This window comes from Galleria mellonella, unplaced genomic scaffold, assembly GCF_026898425.1.
Source record: "Galleria mellonella isolate WM207_F2 unplaced genomic scaffold, CSIRO_AGI_GalMel_v1 utg36, whole genome shotgun sequence".
Classification (NCBI taxonomy): domain Eukaryota; kingdom Metazoa; phylum Arthropoda; class Insecta; order Lepidoptera; family Pyralidae; genus Galleria; species Galleria mellonella.
In genome coordinates, this window is record NW_026442086.1 from 8,919,085 (window position 1) to 8,938,596 (window position 19,512).

The 19,512-nt window shown below is 36.0% G+C and overlaps 2 protein-coding genes across 4 annotated transcripts in view; one reads left to right on the forward strand and one right to left on the reverse strand.

The window, feature by feature from the left end:
- The window catches only part of LOC113520736 (rab9 effector protein with kelch motifs-like), a 39,193-nt gene extending 31,934 nt beyond the window's left edge, over nt 1-7,259 (reverse strand). Inside the window, exon 1 of one of the 2 annotated variants that reach the window (XM_052897323.1) lies at nt 7,135-7,259. In XM_052897323.1, coding sequence (XP_052753283.1) covers nt 7,135-7,177 — 43 coding nt within the window. In that variant the 5' untranslated portion in view covers nt 7,178-7,259. Of the gene's footprint in view, nt 1-6,586; nt 6,864-7,134 lie in introns of those variants that run through there. The other variant, XM_052897324.1, reaches the window with a different exon arrangement.
- Nucleotides 7,166-19,448, forward strand: LOC113520735 (ras-related protein M-Ras-like). Of its 2 annotated transcripts, none has more exons than XM_052897327.1 (5): nt 7,166-7,275; nt 12,205-12,358; nt 13,728-13,881; nt 15,385-15,547; nt 17,155-19,448. In XM_052897327.1, exons 1-5 carry the CDS (start codon nt 7,237-7,239, stop codon nt 17,236-17,238), a joined length of 594 nt encoding a protein of 197 aa, XP_052753287.1. In that variant the 5' UTR covers nt 7,166-7,236; the 3' UTR covers nt 17,239-19,448. The 2 variants fall into 2 exon arrangements, with proteins under 2 accessions (XP_052753287.1, XP_052753288.1); XM_052897328.1 differs by lacking the exon at nt 7,166-7,275 and adding an exon at nt 9,793-9,834.
- Nucleotides 19,449-19,512: the final 64 nt, after the last annotated feature.

Genomic DNA, 19,512 nt, shown 5'->3' on the forward strand with positions numbered 1-19,512 from the left:
TACCTAATAAATAAAGCGTATTATACATTAAAAGATTTTTTTTTAAGATAAGTAGCTAATATGTATTATTACATTTAATTATATAATAATATAAAATGTTGGGACACTTGATACGACACGACGAACTTATGAACATTATAATAGAAGGTAAGATAGAAGGAAGAAGGGGGAGAGGGAGACCGAGACATAGTTACATCAGGCAGATCAAGGAAGGAGTTGGTGTCGTGTCGTATCAAGAGGTGAAGAGACTCGCTGAAAATCGTAGTGAGTGGCAAGAGCTCCACCGACAAGAGCGCAGCTCTTAAATGGATAGATAGATAGATAATAATATAAATAAAAATAAATAATATGTAAATTAAACTGTCATGAAAAGTGGATGGTTCTTTCTGTATGTTGCGGTGCCGCTACGGGGTGTCACGTGTCTTATGTGCTTACTTATTATAATATCTAATTTTTTTTTGTTGGGTGAAAATGGTATGGTACCCCGTACCCCGCCTGCGCTAACGGGATACGCTGGCGGTGCACCAGTGAAGGGTGATAGATGAGAATGAAAACAGGCCAGTTAGCCCATCATGATGAATTCATCAGGAATTAACCATGATAGTTTCCAGAAGGAACCGCGAGGAGGTCGACCTGGTTGGGTATATTGCTAGCAATGGGATTCTCAGTCTCCATTACTAACAATCCCTTTCCCCAATATCTAATTTGTACCGCCACGTGGTACAAATTAGATATTATAATTAATAATATGCGAATAAATATAAATAAATAAAAACAATTAGATTTAGAATAATATAATTTATATTAATAAAAAACAATTGCCGAAAGTATTTTTTTCCGAATGTATGCTTATAAGGGCATCATTTAACGAATGCATTTACTCGTTTTTGGTTATTTTTTTTGTTGTATTGGTAACTGTCAAGACGAACTTTATACGAAAAAAAAGTGTTCAAAAATCGTACACTAAAGTTAAATATTTGGTTTCAGAATTACTCAGTCTCATTTTCTTCATTAGTACACTCATGTAAAGTCGGGGCGGGTAGATAGTTATTTATCAAATACTATCGCTATGTTTTTTTTTATACAACTTAGAATGGCAAACAAGCTGACGGCCCACCTGATGGAAAGTGGTAACCGTCGCCTATAGATATGAGCAGCACCATGGACATAACAGAGTATACAGTTTCGTCCATGATACCCCCCATGCGTTGCCATTCCTGAGGACTCAGGTGTTATTCCTCTGTACCCAGTAAATTCACGCCATATCCCACCCTTCAAACCGAAACACAGCCATGCAAACACAACTAAAACAAAACAAACGCAACAAATGCTTCACGGTAGAAACACGAATAGGACAGAGGTACCTAAGCAATCGACTTTTATACAAAGTCTCCCTCTCGTTTCATATGTGTTACACATTCGAAACGAAATAGTGATACACGGAATGGGTTCCACAATTAGGTGTATGGGTGAGGCCAAAATCGCCCATTATGCATTCTAAATTACCTCATTTCCTAAATGGAGGTAAGGAATGTGGGACACAGTAGGGAAATACAATGCGTCAGCCTTCCCGTATCGTATTCGTGACTGGCGCGGCACGCAAACGCATGGATTCGGCCATTGGACTACACATTACACCCTAATTGGGTGATTATGGCTGGGTTTTGATTTAATTGAATAAATAAAAAAAAATCTGCATTATTAAAAGAACGCATTTGAAAGTGTATTTGTCTATATGGATAACGTAATCTTGTAAAATAGACACAAAAATATTCAGACGAATTTAGGAATTTTTCTTTTGTAAGTCACTTAAAAAAGATTGTGATAAATAGTTAAATAAATACTTTATTTGAGCCATTTATGACGTAAACAAATGAGTTCATACAAAATATTAATTAGACTTTTTTTTTTTAATATAAAACAAAAGATAAAATAACAAACTCTTTTCTCCTACTTTCTTCACGGCTCTGGAACGCGCTTCCGAAAACCATTAAGAGGCTATAGACTAAACCGTCTTTCAAAAAAAAGCGTTCACGCTGACTTTTTTACTTTATCCGAGCAGTAAGTGCTTTATATTATTCTCAATTTGGTGAATAATATAGTATATATCATATATGTGTAAGTATATTTGTTATTCATATATATTTGTTCGTTTACATATGTAATTTTAGTATGTATGTATATCAATAATTAGTAGTACCGCGTTCGAATATTCTGACACTTCTCTATGGTTGACTGGGAGAGAATGCTTTTAGTGTTAAGTCCGCCATGTATACATATATGTAGTAATGAATAAATAAATAAAATACGAAGATATATTTTCACCATATGTGTTGCAGTGACCCAATTGGTGAACCCAAACGAGCTATTTTACATAATATGACAGATGTATACAATTTACAGATAATTTGGTTAGTTTTTGTTGTGTCCATTTTATCACGAAACCCTAAAGACAAGCTGCAAATCATTTAATCATTGAAAATCATTTCCACGTGATCGATTCATTGGTTTTCGCTTTGATCTAGTGTATTGAATGCAACGAATTAATTCAACAGTTGCATAAATTTATAGTTTTTTGAGACCATTGTCCAGTTGATCAGCGGCTGCGAAAGCATTTGCAGAAAGAGTCAAACGAGTTTAGACAAGAGTGGCTCTCAAGCAAGTATATGATTCGATTAGATGGTAAACAACCCTGATGGTCGCTGTGATTTAAGTAGGTCATAAACACTTTGTAGAATCTAGTGACCAGAAGATCTTGATTCATAATATCTGATAATCTACCCCTTGAAGCAGAACACAGCCTGTAGTCAACACTCTTGTTGGTCTTGGGGATCGATAGAAATGTGAGACAAAGGTACCATATGAGGTAAAATGAAAGTGGACGATTTTGTGTAAAGGGTTTTCCAGGTAAGTTTTTAGATAAATAAATAAACGATACATTTAACTTTGGTATTGGTAATTTTTAGCTTTAGACCTAAATATCATCATGGACATTATAAAGACACAAAATGCTCAATGATGCCCATGTTACCCCATATATATTGCCAATGCATGCTCAAGGACCCGTCTTCATGGCTTGTAGTTTCAGACAGACATTCTTATTGCAGCAGGTGAAATTTTTCACTTTATTTCACCAATATTTCAGTAGATACAAATGGCCTGCTTTAGATACATCTGGTAACACGTGTCTATGCATGTTTTATGCGAGGGCGCGCGAAATGTATTTATAGGGTGTGCCTGTCCCGTGCCGCTGCTGTCCTGAGACAGGGGAGTGATAAATTGCGAACGTATTGGGGATAAATTTACTACATCTGAGGTCGATCATCACGTTGATTAGATTTTTAGGGATCCTACAGGCAAAACACTCCACTTCGTTTACGTACGTATTTGCTCCCATGTTTTATAGAATCCGTATCGGACAGTGCTTTATCGGAGAGTGTTTCGTTTCTTCGAAACTGGATTTCTTAGAATCTTACAGACAATCGTTCCTGAAATACATTGTTTTTCGTGTGGCTTTGTTTTTACTTTACTTTGATGAAAACCTATCTAACTTCGGCTTATATTTGAGATAGTATCAGAAAAACTACTTACTACTTAATGAACCTAGCTAGGGGAAAAGGGATTTGTATGGTATGGAATATGGTAGGTCACGAATGATGGCAAGAAAACGAAGACTTTAACAATTGGATATTATTTTACGTTTTTAATCGTTAATTACAGGTAATAAATAAATAGACGTGTGATGTCGATCGTATCTAGGTGCAGACTGGGCGTGTGGCGTCCGTTGCGCCGATTATAAGTTTAAAAACGACTGCACGCAGAGACAATGACATAGACAAACTATTTTATTAATAATTTAGTTTTGAGGCACAGGACGCGTCGCTTACAGGATTGTTAGCAATGGAGTTTGACAGCCCCATTGCCAGCAATATACCCTATTAGGTCGACCTCTACGTGGTTCCCCCTAGAAACCATCGTGACCAATTCTTGTTGAATTCGTCACGATGGGCTAACTGACCTGCTTCATCCTCACCTATTTTCTTTCACTGGTGCCCCGCCAGTGTATACCGATGGCGCGGGCGGGGTTACCATACCATCCATATCACCCATTGAAAAAAATGAACCTAGCTATACCATTATTATGAGGATTCGCATTGATTTCGCAACATAATTCACTTTGAATTCATTTAAATTTTCCCATGTTTTAATTTAATATTTTCTAATCTGTAAGCTTTGGGTATGACAAATAAAAGTATGAGTACTGAAAACTGAGTACCCAAGAATGGGAGCACACTTAACCCAGTTCAATATGTCGCCACAATAACAAAATAGTGCTGTCAGCGAAATTACTTGTTTCATCATCATTTCAGCCATTATCCGCCCATAACTGGATTTAGGCTTCTCCCAAAGACTACCATAAGAAACGGTCCTGAGCCACCTGCATCCACTGACTCCTTGTAACGCATTTGAGGTCGTCACTCCATCTAGTACGGGGTAGCCACTCGAGAACTTTTCTTCTCCATCGATTATCGGTTCTACGAGCTTATTTATTTTCAGAATACCAATGGTTTCGCTAGTGAAATTAAAGTTTGTCTTTATAGAATAGCGTTACAGGTGAGTAACATAAAAGAGGCTACAGTACGGAGTTGCAAGCAGCAGAAAGTTGGTTGTAGAAGGTAGGTGTTTGCCTCCGATTCTGAAATATCTGATAATATTTACGTGATATGTATGTATATTCGTATAGTATATACAAAGAAATAACATTCTTCTCTTCCTTTGCTGTAGGTATCGTAAGAGGCGACTGAGGGAACTTAAGGGTCGAAGGATGAACAGTAGCATCTCTCTTAAAACGACACCAAAGCTTGCGGTTGCCAACCTGCCTGGCAAACATGGCAACTAAGGACAAAGTCTCTCTATATGGGGAGGCCTATGTTCAACAGTGGAAAGTTAACGGCTGATATGACGGTAATAAAAACAAAACATTCTTAAAAACCTGAAAATAGGTATTTTAATAGTTGTGATTGTAGGCACTTTGTGAAATTATGTACACATATTAAAATAGGTAGAAATTTTGAATGGAAACTTTTTAGGTATTTTTTTTACGGGATTTTCAGGCAGAATACCTGAGTCACTGCGACCTGTCTATGATCTTTTGTACTCGTCCTTTTTTAAAGTTCGCTGCTAATTCCTATCAATGATAGGAATTTTAAGATGTTCTTTGTAGCGACGTTTTTATCTCAGGATATAGAGTGTGTTTTCCTAAGGAGATACATCGTTCATGAATGAGTGGGCTACAGCCGCATATTAAGTACTGCGGGCCATACCCTTATTTAGTATGCAATGCCCAGTGAGAGCCCTTGTTAATGTTAACACACATTATTTTTACTCAAAAGAATTAATTTCTTAAAGTAATTTTCTGAAAATCCCTTAATCAAAGCTTTTGAGTGATTTAATCTTGGCAACAGGAGCCAGCTATGATTTGCTGCTTCTAAGCATTCAATTTTATAGGTATAAAAAGTACTAACTTTCATCCGGAACTTCTTCCGTGCGTCTGGTATACGTCTATAGACCGGAATAAAAATACAGTTTATATTTGTCTCTATCCCATATAGGTAGTATATCTGTACTAAATTCAATTTTCACTGATTAATTGAGTTGTTAAGGGGACGGGCAGCAGCGTTCCTCTTAAAATATCACCAAAAGCCAAACTGCGTTGGCCAACCCACCTGCCAAACGTGACAACTACTAGCAAAGCTATCCTTATGGGGCAGGCTATGTTCAACAGTGGACGTTAACGGCTGATACAATTACAATTAGGCAATCAAGACATTATGGGGTATCAGGAGGTAACATACATGGCACTGTTCATGTCTATAGGCGATGGTTATCACTTTCCATTAAGTGGATCGTCAGTTTGCTTGCCATTCTAAGTTTTCATAAAAACAATGACAACAAACAAACTCACTGTCATATTCATAATATTAATGAAGATATACTTGTATAGATGCGAACTAGTGGACATAAGATGGTTATAAAAATAGACTTATTAGTATTAATATCACTTTATCATTATATAATTTTAGCCGTTAAATTATTGTCCACAGACGAATGTAGGCCTGCCACCGGTAATATATTTAAGATAACTATTTTACTATATGGGAACTTTTCTTTCTCACCATTTGTTGGTTTCCCGAACTATAATGATTAGTTCATTGCCATTTTATTTTATATATCCTTTGTGCTTCATCAGTCACTTTAGCTCATTGATGGATATTTACATTTAAGAGTATAGTTCTCTTCATAGTTCATTGAGGAACTTTAAGCTTTTACTAAGATAAACGGCCAGTTGATCAATTACCTACATTGAATTTTAATTTGATAATAATTGAAATAGATTAATTTTTAAGGAGTATCGAGATTCCTAATTTTGGAGGTGTCCTCTTTGTAAATTAGGACGAGGAAGAATGGGTAGTAGAGAGTAGTCAATTAGTGAGTTTCTATTATTTTTAATCTATGATGATTTTGGATTTAATAATGACTTAAATTCGTAATCTATGGATGATTATGAGAAGTAAAAAAAACTTACCCCACATTTCTGGATTTGTAACTTGTAAATTACAAGGAATTTATATATTACGTAACATTACATAGTATATAAATTCCTTGAGAAATTTTTTACACTGAAGAAAAGTCACTTATCACAAAATTCCGAGCGGAAATGGTAAAACAATCGTTACTATCCGTTATCTACGAAAAACAAGAACGTTTAGTGCAATCTGTGGTTTGACATACACGTCAAGAATGTCAAACGTCATTGAAATGTCATCTTGGCCAATGACAGCGACAGGACTAGCAGGTAAAATATATTTTTTACCAATAGCGTTTTCGACGTTTTGTCTATTATTATTTGTTTTGTACACATTTTAATCGGTGGCACAAACATTCCGGCAACTTACAAATATTCATCAATTGGACAGATCGACAATGAGGTAAGTTGCGGATGTATAACACATTAATTCAGATTGTATTGTCGACGAACGAACGACTACTAAACGAAGGTCGCCCACGTACTGACTAATGACCACAGAACGCTATTCTTATGACAGACAACTAGTGTAAGTAAAAACAAAGCACCTATGTTATCGAGTTGGTGGCGATATTCCAGATAATATCTCATGATCGTGTCGCGCCGGTGGTTGAACGGACAGAGGTGGCGGAGGACTGCGTCGCGGCAACATGACGAGACCCGGGCCCCCTAATGAAAATTTACCCACGGTAATGTACTGTTGTTATATTACTAATGATTGGTATTTGTATGTTGATAAGCTGATTATCTCAGATCTAATAACCTGATGTGTTTACTTATGTAAGACTTGTATTGAATATTGGGAATTTATCACTGAATTTATTATGATATTATTTAATATTATGACCTTTAATTGAACAACAGTAGGAAAATATTGCTAAGTAAAATGTAATACTTAGTTTATTTATTTGAGTGACCAAAATGAAAAAAGATCAAGTGTTACATACAATGTTTGCTTAATTATATCATTAGTATTTATAAAAATAAACAAATGTTTGAATACATTTAAATAATTATCATACAAACAGTAGTGTATCTATTTTAGTTATGTGTAACATTTGTTATTTGATATAAATATGTATAAACACACATATGTTTTACATTTTATTTCATATAATATTTGCACATGTTAATATAATATTATATATAGTTTATTGGTATAGGTTTGTCGCTTTATTTGGAGAATAGTTATTACTGTGTTTAATATATATTTTTAAATGGACATAGCAGCATAGACATATAGCGTTGTGTACTTTTGGAGAACATCTCTACAGATTAACAGTACATCATTGTCAGTAGTAAAAAACACATATTTGATGTATTTAAATGAAGTGTGTAATGATACACACATACCCTAGTTCTAGCCTGCACTTATTATAATTGTGCCACTGTACTTTCTATTTTGCAACTAGCAATGCAATTTACCTTTCTAGTATCAAATCTGTGAACTTCAGTTATGTTTTTGCCTCTCATCAAGCTTGTACAGGCTGTATTGATAGTTTGTTAATAATAATTATTATATCTTAATTATGTTAAAATTTACAATTATATAATATGATTTATTATTTTTAAATATTCATTCATTCATTTAGAATGAATGAATTAAAACTCTTTATTATTTCCTTCAAAGAATGATACGACTTATAAAGATTAACAGTGTGCACACAAACAAAATTGTTTTTTGTCACATAAAATCTACTGAACTGATAGAGGCAGCCATAATTCTTGTCTTATTTAAAAATATATTTAAAATTGTCTTAATCTTATCCCAATTAAGAAGCTGCTGAATTATAAATCAATATTTGGTTAATATTTGCCATCCATTTAAACCTTTACCCCATGGGTTATAGTGATCACATACTATCAGTTGAATGACAAGTCATTTTGCCTGCACTATAATTAAAAACCCAAAATAAAAGATCTTAACCTAAAGTACAAATAATTGAGCTGTTTATACTAACAGTACATAACAGTATTTTGTAAGGGGAAAGGGATTGTTAGTAATGGAGACTGAGAATCCCACTGCTAGCAATATACCCAACCATGTCGACCTCCTCGCGGTTCCCCCTGGAAACTATCATGGTTAATTCCTGATGAATTCATCATGATGGGCTAACTGGCCTGTTTTCATTCTCATTCATCACCCTTCACTGGTGCTCCACCAGCGTATCCAGTTAGCGCTGGCGGGTTTATTAAAAAAAAAACAGTATTTTGTATTTAGCCATACTATATCAGTTGTTAACTGTCTCCTGAACATAGGCAGTTTCCGTAATTGGGGGGGGGGGGGGGGTTACCAGTTGCCACTCTTGCTAGGCAGGTTGGCAATCGCAGATAGGCCTTTGATGATGTTTAAGAGGGACGTTGCTGCCCATTCTTGGACCATAAGATCTCTTAATCTCCACCTATGGGAAAGGAAGGGGTGTCCTATTCTATGTGGCCATAAGGCTGTATTGTTTAATATTAAAATAATAATAGTTATTAGCATTCTTGTTAAGGAGTGTTCTATTAGTCAAGTAAGCATTTTTTTCAAAGAATTAATGGTTGAAAAACATTGGATTTTCAATACTTCCAGGAAGTGTTAGGTTGTCAAGATAGTATCGGAGTTTCCAATTTGTCATTTTTTCATCTGTGGTAAAAGTGTTCAAGTTTTGTGGGTGGAATACTCCTTTAAAAAGATGTAAATAATTTCAATTTCACCCAATATAATTGAGAACACTTGTAGTTTTCCAACATTATGTCTTATACAACTTAGAATGGCAAACAAGCTGACGGCCCACCTGATGGACACAACAGAGTATACTGTTTCGCCATGATACCCACCAATCGTTGCCATACCTGAGGACTCAGGTGTTATTCCTCTGTACCCTGTAAATTCACGCCATATCCTACCGTTCAAACCGAAACACAGCCATGCAAACACAACTGCTTCACGGTTGTAACACGAATGGGACAGAGGTACCCAAGCAATCGACTTTTGTACAAAGTCTCCCTCTGGTGTTTTTTCTTAGTTAAAATTTCAAATTCTATCAAGTGTTAATGGTCTTCAGCATCAACACAAAAACCAGTAATTGTGATAATAAAACTGTTCAAATGTTCATCACTAACATGCTCAGGATGCTGGAAGACTGTTCACTATTTATTTGGTATTGTGTTTTGCTTCACCATTAAGTGGCGTTTATTTGTTTTCAGAGCTGACGTTTATTTTTGCCATATGCAGTATCATGTCTATATTCAAAGACAGTGACAGTGTATGTGCTGAATTACCTTTTTTTTAATTGAGTGAGGTTGTTTTTCTTCTAATTGTCTCTTAAAGTATTAAGGCGTATCTCCGCCTGTCTTCCATTGGGGGAGGCAAAAACAACTTGGTGGACTACATCCGTTTAGCACAGCCCTTATTGATATCTCCAGACATTCGTGCTCAATAAATCTCTTTCGTAATTTTTCTTTCATAAAATTTTTTTTATTAAAAATTTGGAGAGGATTCCAAATGTTCAAATCAACATAAAATATAATATTGAGTTATTATTCTATAAGTCTCCTTTATATCTGTATGGATGTGGATTGGACTTTCTTTAATAAATTCTATATAAAATAATTATATAATGTTTAAGTATGTTCATATATATATATGTGAATTATTTCTATATAAATAACATAGGATATATTTTTAATATTTTTAAGAGTAGACTTAAACAGCATCTTCTATCTCTATGAACATATATTTATTTATCTATATATGTAGGTATATTGTATGTATATGTGTATGTATGTGTATGTATATGCATAGATGTAGGTATATATTTATGTGTATGTATATGTGTATTTGTACGATAAAATATAATGTAATTCATTTAATTTTGGCTGTTTAAAAATTGTACACTGCTGTATCCGCTGACATTAATGCTTCTTTCCACTTTGGGTGTTGCTGGAAGAGAACTCTATCAGAGTTAAGCTCGCCTTTGTACTTTTGTTTACCTCTGTCATATTTTTATAATTAATGTGTACAATAAAGTATTAAATAAATAAATAAATTGGAATAGGTTTTTCTTTATTTTATTTTTTTAATAAGAAGGTCAGTTAATGTTTAATTTTTTCTTTTATTGTTCTTCACAAGCTACTTCATGCTCCGCTTTAATTGTTTATATATTTATACGCCTTTATACATTCACTTTTAATATAAATATCAGATTACAATTCACAATAATTGTTACAGAGACAGAAATCGAGCAGAAAAATAACCTCACTCATGTTCCATAGTTTTTAGTCCCATTTTAGCTGTGTTTACATTGTTTAGACTAGTTCATCTGTAAATTCGACAATTTACTGTGTTATTCTCATTTTTGCCGTGGTATTATTTTTAAATTATATGTAAAAAATAAATTTTGAATTTGTCATATTATTATCACTTATACTGTAAATAATAAACTTCCATAATATACTTTTTTATAATTTATACTATCATGCAGATCAGAAGTTTAGAGGCGATAATTTTTTTTAATGAATGATAATGAAATGGTATTCTCACCTGTGCTATTGGTACACGTTGGTGAGGCACCAGTGAGAGATGATAGGTGAGGATGAAAGCAGGTCAGTTGGCCCATCGAATCAATCATAATATTTTCCAGAGGGAGCCGCGCAGTAATTGACTTTGCAGAGTATATGTATTGCTAACAACAGGGCTTTTTTTATTTTAATGGGTGTGAATGAATGGTAACTCCGCCTGAGCTGACGGTATACATTGGCAGGGCGTCAGGGAGGGATGATAGGTGAAGATGCAGCAGGTCAGATAGCCCATCGTGACGAATTCAACAATAAATCAATCACGATGGTTTCCAGGGGGAAATGTGTGGAGGTCGATCTAATAATAGTGGGATTGTTAAACCTAATTACTAGTAATCTATTCTCTCCCTAGAAATGGGGCTGGTGGCAGTAGTTGTAACCGTCAAACGTCAACCAGAGTAGAATACTGTGTCATTGGAGGGAAGGGATTGTTAGTAATGGGGAGTTTAGTCCCCATTACTATCAATATAACCTATCAGGTCGACCTCCACGCGGTTCCCCCTGGAAACTTTCGTGACCAATTTATCATTGAATTTGTCACAATGGGCTAACTGATCTGCCTTTTTATCCTCACCTATCGCCGCTCACTGGAACCCCGCTAGTGTATACCGATAGCGCTGGCGAGGTAACCATGCCCTTTTTCACGCATAAAAAAAAAATACTGTGTCATTAAATTAGACTGTAAAGATATGGGCACTTAACTAAGGGCCGTCAGATCAGAGCCAATTTAGGAAACTTTATTATCTAACTTGGGCCAAGTGAGACTGTTTTACATATAGCGCAAGTGTTATTGAAGCATACCTTATTTGGAATATCACTGTCATTTTTATAAGTCTTTTTCTTTTTAATTGTTACTAAATTGCATTTAAAAACATTGGTCGTAGGCTAAATTTCTAGATTTAGTCTTGAGTTGTCCCAAATTCTTACATTCGATTTGTCAATTGTATTTTTTTTTTGTATTTTTAGCTTCGCTTGTAAATGTAGTGATAATATTTGTTTGTATAAATAACTAGTTTAATTAAAACATATGTGTACAATATTGGTGCTCCGGTTTGCAGGTGAAGCTGGTGGTGGTGGGAGATGGTGGCGTCGGCAAGAGCGCCATCACGATCCAGTTCTTCCAGAAGCTGTTCGTGACGGACTATGACCCCACCATCGAGGACTCGTACATACAGCACACTGAGGTGGACGGACAGTGGTGCATACTTGATGGTAATACATTGCTATAATATATTTTATATACAATTTTTCATGCATGTTTTTATAGTTGTTCAGAGGAAATAAGTATAACAACTAACTAAATAACGTTTGTACATAGCGGATGTTTAAGAAAAATTATCAGAGAGAAAAATGTTTTAATAAGATTAATAGAAGTGAAAACAATCATTTTTTAGAAATTTTGTCTACCTGTCTATCTGTATGTTTGTTCTGGCTTTACGCAAAACCTACTGCACCAAATTGGAGAGGATTTTCGCAGTCGTATTCCTAAAGGTGTAACTTAAAATTTGATGTATGTTTCGTATTGATACGCCATCTAGAAGTACACTATTTCGTTGGTTTTTCTATATATGAAATCCATTCATACTTCGTATCGTACGTCCCTGTCTTAAGTAAGCTTCCTATATATATATATATATATATATATATATATATATATATATATATATATATATATATATATATATATATATATATATATATATATATATATATATATATATATTAAACAACATATATGTGATTGTATCTATTTGAATAAGTTGTTTACTTAAAGAAAGAAAAACATAGTGTATTTAATTTTTTTTTTAATGAATGATAATGAAATGGTTACTCCGCCTGCGCTATCGGTGTACACCGGCGGGGCACCAGTGAAGGGCGATAAGTAAAAATGAAAGAGCAGGTAGGTTACCCCATTGTCATAAATACACCTGGAATTCAGCACGATGGTTTCCAGGGGGGACCGCGTGTCGCTTTTTACTGTTTTTTTTTTATATTGAGAATGTTTTGTGATGCGGCCAGTTTCAGACACATACACAAAAACACACACACTACATACACACACACACACACACGCACATTCATAATACTTATCCATACACGTGTATTGGTGGTGAGATCTAAATGAAATAATTGTATTATACAGATTAGTTACACAATTGTCAGTACTGCTAAGAAGCCTATGTTTAATATCTGTATGCATGTATATGATAACGCGAGTACTGCTTCCTACAGGACACGCTCGGGGGGAAAGGGATTGTTAGTATTGGAGACTGAGAATCCTATTGCTAGCAATATACCCAACCAGGTCGACCTCCTCGCGGTTCCCCCTGGAAACTATCATGGTTAATTCCTGATGAATTCATCATGATGGGCTAACTGGCCTGTTTTCATTCTCATCGATCACCCTTCACTGGTGCTCCGCCAGCGTATCCCATTAGCGCAGGCGGGGTTACCATACCATTTTCATCCATCAAAACAGGACATGCTCAGCCTAGTGTAGGAAGCAATGATAAATTCTGTGCCAATACAAACATACTTTGTCAAATAAATATATCTTTATTTAATTATCTCTTTGTCTCAGTGCTGGACACGGCCGGCCAGGAGGAGTTCAGCGCGATGCGCGAGCAGTACATGCGCAAGGGCGACGGCTTCCTGCTTGTGTACTCGGTCACCGACAAGCAGAGCTACGAGAACATACGCCACTTCCACACACAGATACTGAGGGTCAAGGACAGGTGCTACATAGTTTTATTAAAATGAGATTGGCCGTTAAAGATAATCGCTTTGTTGCCCCCCCCCCCCCCCCCCCGCTCCATGTCCATGTGTTGACTGTGCTATCTGTTATTTATTTAGAATATAATGTCAAATGGAGGCGAATGTAATGGACACATACAATGCAGTTTATTTATATTTCTTTTTATTGTTATTTTTAATGAAGAGTTCCGCGACTGACTCTTGGCCACAGCAGAATATCAGTGTTTTGCTCTTATAAGGGCAAAGCAATAAACTGAGCTGTGACCATTTTGTGTTACTATGGCACACGCATGAAGGAAGGGATAGAAAGGAGATTGTTAGTTTATATATTTTGTTTTTGGTTTTCTTTTTTATTTGTGCTTTTTTATTTTCATTCTTTTATCTCTTTTACTGTGTATTATGTGTATGTTTTTTTTATTGTAATTTGTGTGCTGTAAGTAATGTAAATAAATTATCTATCTATTAAAATGAATGGAAATAGAATGGCTTAATAATGGATGATAAATGGCATGGTAACTCCGCCTGCGCTAACGGTATACGCTGGTAAGGCACCAGTAAGGTTTGATAGGTGAGAACGAAAAGGCAGGTCAGTTAGCCCATCGTGATGAATACACCTGGAATCCAGCACGATGGTTTCCAGAGTGGACACATGGAGGTCGACCTGACAGGGTATATTGCTAGCAATGGAGCTGGTAGTTCGTATTACTAACAATTTTTTCCCCTTGGAAATGGAATGGTAACCGTGCTTTTGATATTTTGTGTTAGCTGGATATCTGTGAATTTTTTTTAAACAACTTAGAATGGCAAACACACTGACGGCCCACCTGATGGAAAGTGGTAACCGTCGCCTATAGATATGAGCAGTACCATGGACATAACAGAGTATACTGTTTCGGCTATGATACCCCCCATGCGTTGCCATTCCTGAGGATTCAGGTATTATTCCTCTGTACCCAGTAAATTCACGTCATATCTCACCCTTCAAACCGAAACAGCCATGCAAACACAGCTGCTTCACGGTTGAAACACGAATGGGACAGAGGTACCCAAGCAATCGACTTTTGTACAAAGTCTCCCTCTGGTAAAAGTGAATGGTGATAGATGAGGATGAAGTCAAATCAGTGGGACCATTGTGACAAAGTAATTAGGAATTAGTCATGATGGATTCCAGGAGAGACTACGTAGACGTTGACTAGATTATAAAATTGCTTTTTTTTTTTAAGAATGATAATGAGGTAGCAACCCTGCCTGCGCTATCGGTATACGCTGGCTGGGCACCAGTGAGGGATGATTGGTGAGGATGAAAAGGCAGGCCCATCGTGACGAATTCAACGATAAATTAGTCACGATGGCTTCCAGGGGGAACCGCGTAAAGGTCGACCTGATAGGGTATAATAATAGTAATGGCCACTGACCTCCCTATTACATGTCTCCATCCTTCTCCCCACTATAATATTGGCCGTGTGGCTGGCGGCGCGGTGCAGGGAGTCGTACCCGATGCTGCTGGCGGCCAACAAGGTGGACCTGGTGGCGGCGCGCGCGGTGGGCGAGGAGGCGGGCCGCGAGCTGGCGCGGCAGCTGGCGGCGCCCTACATCGAGACCAGCGCCAAGGAGCCGCCGCTCAACATCGACGCCGCCTTCCACGAGGTCACACGACACTCCTCATACAATATCACCTCGTCGTCAATGGCGTTGACTGAAACGTTGACTATTTACGATTTTGTCATGTATAATCATTAAATTGTATATCTTAATCTAGCGTCAGGGGTGTTCTTTTCTAGAAATCTGTCTGATTCTAGAATAAGGGCATTCGGGTATGCGACCCGGGTCCCCCGAGCCGCTGCAGTGTCCCAGTCCTTTTCGCAATTGCAGTGTCCTCTCCTTTCCTTTCCCACATAAGTCCCTTATTCTTTTCATTACCAGTTTCCTTTACACATTTCCAACGTTCCCTTCCCTTTTTCCTCAATCCTTTCCTCCATACCGTAGGTGGCGGAAACCACCGACAAATGCATTCCCAAAAAGGGTTGACGTGAGGCAGGTGGCCGGTCGTAAAATTAAAAACCAAATCTTTTTGTAACATGGATAAAACCATTTTGTACCGACCCCAAATAATAATTAAGGGATAAGGGTAGGAAGATGATGATGTTTACCTTAAATAGGCAGAATAAAGTTCAAGTAAGAAAAGGAAAATATGTTATTAACCCTTTGCACTCGAGTGGCGCCGATACGGCGCCCGGCCGATTCGAAGTGGCAACTCGAGCGGCGCTGCTGCGGCGCCCGAGTGTTTTAAAACTTCAAATCGAACTACGCTGCTACGACGCTACGGTCTTTTGTAACTGAATCTCCTTATTTACAATATGCGATCACATAGTTTTCTCGGAAGTACTTTCGTGGACTAGGCTCTGCTTACATTGTAGCCAAAAAAGACCTCGAGTGCAAAGGGTTAATTAATGTTGTAATAAATTAAAAGGGTTAAATTTTTTGAAGTTTGATATCGTTATTATTGTTTAGGTTTTGGATGAAATTTTTTTTTATACAACTTAAAATGGCAAACAAGCTGACGGCCCACCTGACGGAAAGTAGTAACCGTCGCTAATAGACATGAGCAGTACCATGGACATAACAGAGTATACTGTTTCGCCCATGATACCCCCCATGCGTAGTCATTCCTGAGGACTCAGTTGTTATTCCTCTGTACCCAGTAAATTATAATCAATTTATGATAATATTATATAATAGAAGGGGGAAAATGCTGGGTCATCTTATACGACATGAAGATTTTCATAAAGAGCATAGTAGAAGGAAGCAAAAGAGCAAGGGGATTTTTTTTTTGATGGGTGACAATGGAATGGTAACCCCACCTGTGCTAACGGGATACGCTGGCGGAGCACCAGTGAAGGGTGATAGATGAGAATGAAAACAGGCCAGTTAGTCCATCATGAAGAATTCATCAGAAAATAACCATGATAGTTTCCAGGGAGAACTGCGAGGAGGTAGATCTGGTTGGGTATATTGCTAGCAATGGGATTCTCAGTCTCCATTACTAACAATTCCTTTTCCCCAGGAGGACGGGGAAGATTGAGGATATATATATATATATATAATATATAATATATATATATATATATATATATATATATATATATATATATATATATATATATATATATATATATATATATATATATATATATATATATATATATATATATATATATAATATATAATATATAATTATATTGTTTGATCCGCAGCTGGTGCGCATTATTCGAAACCACCCGCAGCAAGAGGAGAAGCAACGCCGCCGCAGGAAGTTCGGCAAATGTACTCTGCTGTGAAATTGCAGCGCGCACTCCACGCACGCGCAACACGCACGCCACGTGCGTGTGCACACGCCGCCCATGCGCTGTACATGCGTCACACGCGACCATGTTCCTCTAAATTGTGTGCTGCGCTGCTCTAGCTGGCTGGATGGATCTACTAGGTATGGTATAGTTGGTTGGTTGGTCGGATGTCGCGGAGGCGTAGATGTAGCTCTGTTTTACTGTAAGTTATTAATTTTATGTTTTTAATATTTTCTTTCATAACAAAATGTAATGGGATTACAGTCTATCCAAATACTCTTTTACAGTTTTAATTATAAATGCTAATTTAATTCTTATTTACTAAATAGTATTATACTATTTGTTATATAAAAATAATTATTTATAAATGTTTTTTACGCGATGCAAAGGAAGCGAGTCCATACAGCTGTGTTTTTATGAAATCTGAAAAAACTAAAATAGGATAATGATAAAAAAAAAAATACAATTAATCTATTACTTATTATTATTAATTTTTCACTCAGTATCATGATTTGTTTTTATAAATAAGCCAGTGTTTGACCAAAAGTGGCTATCCCTAATTTAAAACTACATAATAAATGTCTTTACTAACCAGTGGCCGAATTTTTAGCTAGCTTTTGAATTGCTTGACGAACATGGTGGTATAACTGTGGTATTTATCTGATAATGGATATTTGTGTTATGTATGTTGTTTCATGTTGGATACATAGCCTGTCAGTAATGTAATAGAAGATTTGATTGCAGGCATTTAATGCATGTTTAATGATTTAATGCATTCTTACACACTCCGATAAATCCTTAATCAGTTACATCTACAATGATGAATTATAAATGTGTAACGAGAATCATTATATACGACCGTAATACGATTTATTTATATAATTTGAACGGCACAGATAAAGCTGCTGTTTATCGGATCGTGTATGGACGGCTTTATGAGTTCGCTATCTGTGAGCTTGTCTATCATATAAGGCATGTACAGAAATGTGAATATATGTTTAGGATGTATAATGCTGTTCTTGGTCTATTCACTCTATCTCTATTTATCTGGAGATAGCTTTTTTTAATGAGTGAAGTTAGAATAGTAGCCCCGCCTGCGCTATCAGTATACGCTGGCGGGGTCACCAGTGAAGGGTGATAGGTGAGGATGAAGACAGGTCAGTTGGCCTATAGTGACCAATTGAACAAGAATTAACCACTATGGTTTCCAGGGGGAAAAACGTGGAAGTCGACCTGATAGGGTGTATTGCTAGCAATGGGGCTGTTAAATCTCATTACTAACAATCCCTTTCCCCCATCTGGATCTAGTTAGAATAATTCACAATTTCTATTGGTATTGGTAACTAATTTGTTATTTATATCCATGAAAGCTTAATATATTTTAATTGTAACAGATTTTTATAACTTTATGCCTAGTTGGTCAGTTAAAAGGTATTGAACCTTACGGGAGAATGTTTAGTCTATTTCTGCAGTATTAAATTCTATTATTTTAATACATAGTGTTATTATTTGAGTGTTTATTTATTAATTTATATTTAACCAAAGTATAGCATTTATTTAGTGAGTAAGTCGCTGTGTTATCTTAGTGTAAGGCTTCCTTTAATTAGGACGTGTTCGAATGCAGCATGAAATTGGAATATTCTGGAATTAATAATACTAGCTAGGTAAAATGTATTGTCTAGTTTTTATTACTTAATTGGTAAACAATATATTTTTGATTCATAATTTTAATTAGTGATTAACTGATAAAAAAAATGGACATTCGCGATTTTTGAATAAAATACTTACCCAAGTTGTTTATCATAAGTAACAAACTACAATTACATCCTATTGACCAGTATTTATATTCGGTCATTCTTAAAATTTTATTTATTTAAGTAACTTAAATATATATATATATATATATATATGTATATGTATATGTATATGTATACTACTTTTGAATATGATATACAAGGATCCAAATGTCAGGCTAAGCGCGGAAAATGCAGTCTAAATTCATTGTTTTACGGTATAATTCTTCGCGTATATTTAGACCTGGTAACATTTCGTAAACGATGGCGAATGATCGTGTAATGGGTGCTTTATTGAAAGGCGACTAATGATTAGAATTTTGTGCTGCATTAGAATTAATAAATAGTGATGCTTATTTTATTATTTATTGTTTTATGTTTTTGCCAACATTGTTGGTACAGTCACATACAGTACGAGGTCTGTCCGGAAAGTTCGTATAAAAGTGTTCTGGAATGCGAGAAAGAGGAGTGGGGA

Coding starts and splice junctions, on each gene's coding strand:
- LOC113520735 (XM_052897327.1), top strand. CDS start 7,237: ATGACGAGACCCGGGCCCCCTAATGAAAATTTACCCACG. Junction 12,359..13,727: donor ACAGTGGTGCATACTTGATG/GTAATACATTGC, acceptor TCTTTGTCTCAG/TGCTGGACACGGCCGGCCAG. Junction 13,882..15,384: donor ATACTGAGGGTCAAGGACAG/GTGCTACATAGT, acceptor GGCGCGGTGCAG/GGAGTCGTACCCGATGCTGC.